The 8930-nt window shown below is 39.3% G+C and overlaps 1 protein-coding gene across 9 annotated transcripts in view; it reads left to right on the forward strand.

Annotated features, from left to right (window-relative positions):
- RMDN3 (regulator of microtubule dynamics 3) overlaps positions 1–8017 on the forward strand; it is a 74098-nt gene extending 66081 nt beyond the window's left edge. For 4 of the 9 annotated variants that reach the window (XM_054025908.1, XM_054025906.1, XM_054025909.1 and 1 more), the window contains exon 13: positions 1522–8017. In XM_054025908.1, the coding sequence (XP_053881883.1) occupies positions 1522–1575 (54 nt within the window). In that variant the 3' untranslated portion in view covers positions 1576–8017. Of the gene's footprint in view, positions 1–207 lie in introns of all 9 variants that reach the window. The other 5 variants (XR_008444717.1, XM_054025913.1, XM_054025914.1 and 2 more) reach the window with 5 other exon arrangements.
- The last annotated feature ends 913 nt before the right edge of the window (positions 8018–8930 follow it).

Genomic DNA, 8930 nt, shown 5'->3' on the forward strand with positions numbered 1-8930 from the left:
ATACATTCCATTTGGAGGATCTTGCTGTAATTGTTTTGATGATACACAAATAGAATAGAATCCACCTCACTTTCCTATAGCTGTCTCTGTTGGCTTTGCAGTGCGAGCAGCTGTAAAAATGTATTTTTGTCATTAAAGTAGATATGACTGAGTACTACAACAACAACAAAAAAGCAGATCTGAATAACATGGTGCCTTTTTATATAGCTTTCTCATTATAGCCACAATTCAAGTATCACTTGATTGCCATGCATTTGAGACAACGGATGAAACTGAACTGGTAGGCTAATATCCTCCTTTACACTGGCTTGATAGTAACACCCTGCCTACTGTGTGGTGAAAGACAGTTATGGATGGGTATTGTCAATTTATTATTGTTAGTCCAGGACTGATCAGAAACTCCCCAAATTACTTGTAATCAGATGTTGTTTACATCATAATTCTCAAAAATGCAAGTAAAGTAATCTAGACAAGTCAGCCAGATCTTACTCCTTCATTCTCTGTATTATTTAATAAACACTGACATGTAAGGCAGCATTAACTTTTGTTATGACATAACTTTTGTTATGACACACACAGTATTTTAAAATCTGTCATTAGACTATGTTGCTGTAGCCAAATTATTTGGCTGGAGTTCAGGCCGCAGGTAGGCAGGGAGTCTCAGCCAACCATCTGTAACATGCGGACTTGACAGTGCTGCCACCTCCAGAGCATTATCCATTACTGCATGAAGGTACTCAGCTGCTAAATGTTGCCAAACTGAAGGAAACCAGAGTATCAAATTGTGAATTCCAGAATGTGAACGGGAAATGGCCATATTCTGCCAAATGAGTAACTTCCTCAGCTCAAGTTCCTCTTAACAGAACTAGGATGAAATATTTGTTAACTGGAAACAGGAGATATTCCAAAAGAATAAGCAGTATATTGGAGGAATAAAACTTAATAAGAAAAGCAGGGGGGTTTCAGAAAAGAGACAAAATCAAGGACTTGTGAGCATTCACTTCCGTTTTCTGAGATGGCATAAAGAAAAGAGCAGCATGCCACAAACAGAAAAACAAGGGTCTAGTAAGGCGGTCCAGATAATATTTATATAGTGGCTTTCATTTTTAATGTAATTGCACACATTCATCCTCTTCACCCCATAAGTAGATAGATAACTTGATCATACTGATGGAGAAACAGAGGCAAAGGTGAAGTGGCTTGCCCAGTTCAACAAAGAATCTGCATGAAAGCCAAGGTTAGAACTCCAGAGTTCCTGGTTCACAATTCTGTGCTTTCAGAAGTGAAAAAGAAATAAGAAGAAGACTTCCTCTTACTGCTTGGAAAACCTGAATAGAATTTTAAAAACAACTATAAAGACGCGTATCAGGTAGGAGGAGGGATATGAGAAATTTGCTTTAAAAAAAAAAATAGTTGAATAAGAAAATGAAACCAAGTGAGTAACCTTTAATTTTGTAAATGGGACTGGATTAAACCCACTGGCCATTGTGATGTTTATCATTTCTTTCTTTGCTGTCTCAGGATGAAAAAATCAAGAGGGAGATGGAGGAGATGCAAGGAATCTCAGAAGAATAAGGTTTTTTTTTTTTTGAGCCCAGTCCTCTGATAACTGTGGTGTGGACAGGACAAATTACAGTCTAAAGGATTTCACAATCTGGACAACCTTGGATTGGGCTTCATGGGCAAACCACAGATCTTACAAAGAACAAACCAAACTGCAGTTTCAACAGCACTTCCCTGAGGAGTTAAATCTTGGCAGAGACTCGCAGGACTAAACTCTAATTCTGTTCATCTGCCTGCCTGTTGCACCAGATATAGGCTAATGAATCAAGTGCTTGACCTGTTCAGTGCAGCAGCCATCAACTTGATTGGATTTTAGTTGTTTCCTCTATGCCTTTGATTTTCAAATTCATCTACCTACACTTCCCAAGAAGTATTTATTGCTCAACTTCTATCGGGCGAGGACATAAACATGTGAAGTTCAAGATGTGATGGGATCCTGTGCTCTATTTAATAAAATGTCACAGGCATGGTTCTAGTGTGTTATGAAGGCTGGGAATCAACAGCCACCCTTAGCTATGCCTATATTTCTTTATAGTTAGTGACAACCATTGCTAATAGGCAGAGTGGAGAATGTCAATCTTTCCTTACTGCTGAGCTCTTTGATTGCTCATGGCTTTTTCAGCAAAGGTTTCTTCAGTTGAGAATCCAGGGTGGGCATGGCAACCCACTTTATTAACACAGTCTGGAGTCACACATTGGACACTGGCATAGCTGATAAAATACAGGCCTGACATTTGTACAGAGGCTTCAACAAGGTACAGGGTAAAGCCATTGTGCTTGGTGTTTTATTTTCCATTGGTTCTAGCTGCCTGCTGTACTGAAGACAGTGAGGCATTCTTATTTTCCATTAAACCTATGGCTTGAAGTGGGCAGTGACGTTAGATCATAAGAAAGGGCAGTTACAAAGAAACCATAATACTAAAGGCAAGAGTTCTGCTCAGACCCTTCTCACCTCCCTCTGAAAACATCAGTGATGCCCAGAGCCCACTCCTGTTGTCTCTTTGCAAGTTCATCTGGCTAGTTAGTGGTTTTAGTCATCAAGGTAAAACCAGCAATACTCATCAGCATACGTCTAGAGATTAACATCATGGGACCAATGCATCTGCTTTCAGAGATGTTCTTCAGAAATAAGGACTTATGTTAAAGAAACGTATCACTGCCATAAGAGACCAAGTGATAAAATCTTAAACTTGGAACACAAACTGAATTTTCTTTACTCACCAAAAATGCTAATCTTTTAATCCAAATGGATGCTTTCAGATTCCTTAACTGTGAAAGTTTGATATCTTCTGCACTCATCTAAACCTTACCTACCTGATGTAAAGAAGTTTAGGAGTTGCAGAGGCTGTTCATTATCTTTATGAAGCACTTGCTGCAGAAAGAGGAACCACATGGCAAAATTGACAGTTTGGCACAAATGCTTTCCACCTCATTCTGCTAGATAACAAATTAAAAGTATAATCAAAATGACACTTTGGGCTGGGAGGGGAGTATCAAGCTAACCACTAATATTTGTTCCAGTCAGTTCCAAATAGCAGAAAGTTTTGGGTTGTTTTTTTCTCCTCTAACACTTTTTTTTTTTTTTTCCAGAGGACAACACAACTCACCTTGTTCTATGCACAGCAATTTCTCCCAGGAATCTAACTGGGCTTCCTCATATCTTTTTTAAAAAAAAAAATATTTTAGCTGGCAGCTATCTGTGTGTGGGCATTAAACACTTTATTACATGTTATAGAGTATCATGTCTGATTTGCTGTAGAGTGGGATTACAAAACCAAACATTTAAGCTAATTACACACCATCTAATAGAAAATGAGATCTGATTGCCTTTCTTAACCACTTATACATACATATTAGGGGGACATTTCTCGGTGGGGGTGGACCTTGGCTGAGTTTTCCCTGGTCCTGATAGGAATCAGAGCCTGACAATTCACCATCCTCTGTGGAGGAGGAATCAGAGGACTTCTAGATCTTTTAAGCTTTTGCTTCTCCTTTTTAGCGTTTTGCTTTTTTGTTTGCTTAGAGAGCATACTAGCTCCATCACAGCTTTAATAAGGCCTTTTTGCAGCTAGCTTTCCCAAGGGCCTGAACTCCCCCCTCAAGATCTTTGAGTCCTTGCCTTCTGGGTCGCATTCCCCCAGGGAGGGGAAATGCTTCCAGAGTCCTGACCAAATTGGGAAGCAGGGGGCTGTTTGAGCCCTGCTGTTTTTCCCAGGCTACTCAGGACCCATTTTAAGATGGGGGGGTGGGGGGAGATTCGTGATCCTGGAAGTCTCACTTCCCTGTTCTCCAGGCGTCCCGTGGGCCTTACCCCCTAAGTCAGCTGATTGCAGTCCTCTTCATCCTGCCCAGAGACACCTGGTCCATTATTCCCGTGTTAGTTGCAGCTGCTTTGGTGGGTAGGATCCTCATGCCTGATTGACTGAGGGCAAGTCCCGAGGGGGACTGTCCCAGATCACAGCTGGAGCACTGTTTGGATATCATACTGTGCTTTTTTTAGGCTTCTTTGTCATTCCTAAAAGGTGCTAAGGAGCTAGCAGGGAGGCGCTGCAGTGGAGGTTCTGGGTGGGTTCTAATACCGGAGTAAAAACTGGCCCAGGGAGAGGAGGGGGATTGAGAGAGAGAACACCGCTCACTGCTGCTTCCAAAAATCAGTTAAAAAAAACAAAACCCTTTTAGGCAGATAAGGCAGGAGCACTGAAGCTGCTGTCCACATGCTGCCATGAAGGCAGAGTGGGCAGAAGTGTAAGTTTTCAGCAAATCTCCAAATAGTTAAATGTTATGACAAATTCTAGAAGAGAAGACTTCAGAATTATTCAGGTTTTGAAAGCATGGATCCACCAAGAGAATATTTTAGTTCAGATGATGTCTACTTGTTTCTAAATAGACATGAGAATACAATTAAAATTGGAAACTGCCAATTGAGCTGGTGAAGTGAGATTAATGAGCACCTAATTAACTGCCCCTTTCTCCATTCTACTCTGAGCATCCATTCTGGATGGATGGTATTTGAATGTATGTGCAGTTGGGCCCCAGTCATGCTTCCACTCAAAACTGATGGCAAAACTCCTATTAAATAGGAGTAGGATTGGGTGACAAATCTGAGGAATTGTCACAGATTGAAGTGTCATTAGAGGAGGTTTTTTTAATTAATTGATAAACTTAACAGTAACAAGTCACCGGGACCAGATGGCATTCATCCAAGAGTTCTGAAAGAACTCAAATGTGAAATTGCAGAACTATTAACTATGGTTTGTAACCTGTCCTTTAAATCAGCTTCTGTACCCAGTGACTGGAAGATAGCTAATGTAACGCCAATATTTAAAAAGGGCTCTACAGGTGATTCTGGCAATTACAGACCTGTAAGTCTAACGCCAGTACCGGGCAAATTAGTTGTAACAATAGTAAAGAATAAAATGGTCAGACACATAGAAGAACATAAATTGTTTGGGAAAAGTCAACATGGTTTCTGTAAAGGGAAATCATGTCTTACTAATCTATTAGAGTTCTTTGAAGGGGCCAACAAACGTGGACAAGGGGGATCCAATGGACATAGTGTATTTAGATTTCCAGAAAGCCTTTGACAAGGTCCCTCACCAAAGGCTCTTACGTAGATTAAGTTGTCATGGGATAAGAGGGAATATCCTTTCATGGATTGAGAACTGGTTAAAAGACAGGGAACCAAAGGGTAAGAATAAATGGTAAATTTTCAGAATGGAGAGGGTCAGTCAGAATTTTCAGAATGTTCCCCAAGGATCAGTCCTAGGACCAATCCTATTCAACTTATTCATAAATGATCTGGAAAAAGGGGTAAACAGTGAGATGGCAAAGTTTGCAGATGATACTAAACTGCTTAAGATAGTTAAGACCAAAGCAGATTGTGAAGAACTTCAAAAAGATCTCACAAAACTAAGTGATTGGGCAGCAAAATGACACATGAAATTTAATGTGGATAAATGTAAAGTAATGCACATTGGAAAAAATAACCCCAACTATACATACAGTATGATGGAGGCTAATTTAGCTACAACTAATCAGGAAAGAGATCTTGGAGTCATCGTGGATAGTTCTCTGAAGACGTCCACGCAGTGTGCAGTGGCAGTCAAAACAAACAGGATGTTAGGAATCATTAAAAATGGGATAGAGAATAAGATGGAGAATATCTTATTGCCCTTATATAAATCCATGGTACACCCACATGCTCAAATAAATTTGTTAGTCTCTAAGGTGCTACAAGTACTCTTGTTCATCTTGAATACTGCATACAGATGTGGTCTCCTCATCTCAAAAAAGATATACTGGCATTAGAAAAGCTTCAGAGAAGGGCATCTAAAATGATTAGGGGTTTGGAACGGGTCCCATATGAGGAGAGATTAAAGAGGCTAGGACTTTTCTGCTTGGATAATAGGAGACGGGGGTGGGGATATGATAGAGGTATATAAAATCATGAGTGGTGTGGAGAAAGTGAATAAGGAAAAGTTATTTACTTGTTCCCATAATATAAGAACTAGGGGCCACCAAATGAAATTAATGGGCAGCAGGTTTAAAACAAATAAAAGGAAGTTCTTCACACAGCGCACAGTCAACCTTGCCTGAGGAGGTTGTGAAGGCTAGGACTATAACAGGGTTTAAAAGAGAACTAGATAAATTCATGGAGGTTAAGTCCATTAATGACTACTAGCCAGGATGGGTAAGGAATGGTGTCCTAGCCTCTGTTTGTCAGAGGGTGGAGATGGATGGCAGGAGAGAGAGATCACTTGATCATTACCTGTTAGGTTCACTCCCTCGGGGGCACCTGGCATTGGCCACTGTCAGCAGACAGGATACTGGGCTGGATGGACCTTTGGTCTGACTCAGCATGGCCATTCTTATGTTCTCTGTTATGTAGAATAGATCTTCAAGTAACCAAGGAGTAGATCAGCTCCTTGTATGCCCCTGTGATATGCTGTAGTTCATGAGGAGACTTGCACAAACGTAGCAGTGAGTTAAAAGTTAGGCAGGCAGGGATTGATGTTAATACCAAAATCTGAGAGGTTTTCTTTTCCTCCATTGGTTGAATGTTGAGTTGGGTCTTGTGGGGTATTGGATAGAATGCCTTGAAAAAAGACATGTAAGGAATATTGGGCTGTGTGATTAAACTTATTTTAGCTTTGAGAAAGCTTAAATGTCTTAATTGAATGGGGAGAGGGCAGTAATGAAGTTAAAGTAAGGGGTGTTCTTTCCTCTTTTTGACATTTTAGTGGGATCTCTAGTTTTTAGATTACTTCAAATGATGAGTGGTGTCTTCTCTTACCCCTTATTTCATCCCTCCATTTTTTGTTTGTGAACATTTACTCTAGGCTTTCTATGTATTTCGTTCCCTGTTTCAATTGCATTTGTTTCCTTTTAAAAAAAAAAATAATAAACTTGGGGTCTGGAATTCCATTTTAATTTAATTTTACCCATTGTGCTTTTTCATTGGGAACTTGAAGTTCAGGGCTGCGATATTCAGGTGCATGTACAGGGAAGATTTCCATTGGAAGCTCCACTTCTGGCTTAACAACTGGATGGAGACTTGAATTCAACAGACACTATTTTCTAGTCAGATATGTTTGCTGGAAACTAATTAATGTGGCTTTAAGAACACGAGGAAAGGAGATGGTAAAGTCTGCAGTTCTTTTCAAGCTCAAAGGCTCTATTTTTGCTGTTTCCATCCTGATCATCTTTCGCAATGATCCTTGGTATGCTATGCTGGGGATCAAATGAATATTTTTAAACATTCTAGCTTTCTGTGTTTCTTGCTGGTTACGAATAAGATAAATCTGATGGAGGAATGCAGTTTCAATTCTAATGAACAGCATAGCTTTCAGATTGATGTGGCGAATCATGGAAGTTTAATTAAAAACACACTCCTTACAGTGCTGTTTGGGATTTTTAGTTTAAGCAACTAAATTTTAAGTAGTCTTTTGAGAGGATAAACCTAAAATAATCTGACAGATTGGCTTTTATATGCATGCAGGGAAAGGCAGCAGGGTTTATTCCTCCTGTTAGAAAGGGGGATGCACTTTAACAGCCTCAGGTAAACACAGAGCTTGTTTTGGGTTTCTTTGATTTTTACATTTGCAAATGTTTTACTGACCAGTCCTGGATGTTACTGTTAATTTCATGAAGTTGACTGCACTGTAAACCTTCAGGGCCATAAGAGACAGGAGATTTGGATGAGTAAAAGTTAATTGAAAGACACTTCACCCTGCTGACTTTGGAAGCCTTTTTCCAAGATTTATTACAGGAATCAGATGAGAATTATTTTTCCTGCAACTCGTCTTGTGTTATTTTTATGGCATATCTGTCTGTGGTTAATTAATATTGTGTTAAAGAATAACTGCAAAATTACCAAAATGCTTTTAACTTCACTGTGTTGTCTTGTTTGAAATAAAACACTTCAAGTGTCTAAGGAGAAAATCTCCCCTTTTTTAATTGTAGTGTTGGCACCTTATTCTTTACAGTAATGATTTAGGTAATTGAGCAAGTCCACTGACAGAAATACATCTTTTTATTAAAAAGTCATTGAATGCATATGTGTGCATAATACTGAAAATACCATAATGAACATATGGGAATATATGTCACTGTTTTGTGGCCGGGGGTTTGTGGGGAGGGGAAAATCTGTTACACTTGTAGATGATATAGTGTGTATATATACATGCACTGTAATACATATGTACACTTCCTTTTTTTAAAAAAAGGAATGTTACTTATATACGCAGAACTTGATTTAAAGTGAATTTGTCTGGTTAATCATTTGTACTGATGGGGATTTGAGTAATCGAAGTCTCTAGCCTCTCTTGCCCAAATGACCAGCTCTTTCCCCTTCAGAAAGTATGACAAGTGTTAAATCGTGTTAGTTTTAGCATTTAAACTCTTTAGAATCTTACATGTTATAGCTCCTTTTATTCCAAAGCATTACACAATTCCAGCAAACGAATATACCAACTATACAGAGCAGTCACTTCCACCTTTGCTGAAATTCAACTGCCCTCTCGAGTGCAATGCACTAGCTGTTTAACAGTGCAGAGTAATAACATTTGTGGAAAGCAAAGAATTCTGTATCTAAATGAAGCTACAGGAGGAATTTAGGTATAATGTAATTATCCAAGGCTGAATTTTAATCATATTCCTGGTCTAATACCCCACTCTTGGAAGAGTGCCATCGAACCATCAGTTACGATAAGTGCTGGGGAAATTGGTTTTATATCTCATATCAGAAGATAGAATCTGAAGGATCACTGAATTCTTCCTAATGTTCTGGGTAAGTTCTGACTGGGGGTTGATCTATGCTAGAAAATAAAGTTAACCCAGCTACGTCAGTTGGGTGTGAAAAGGCACAC

Source organism: Malaclemys terrapin, chromosome 4 (genome assembly GCF_027887155.1).
Source record: "Malaclemys terrapin pileata isolate rMalTer1 chromosome 4, rMalTer1.hap1, whole genome shotgun sequence".
NCBI classification, from domain to species: Eukaryota; Metazoa; Chordata; order Testudines; family Emydidae; genus Malaclemys; species Malaclemys terrapin.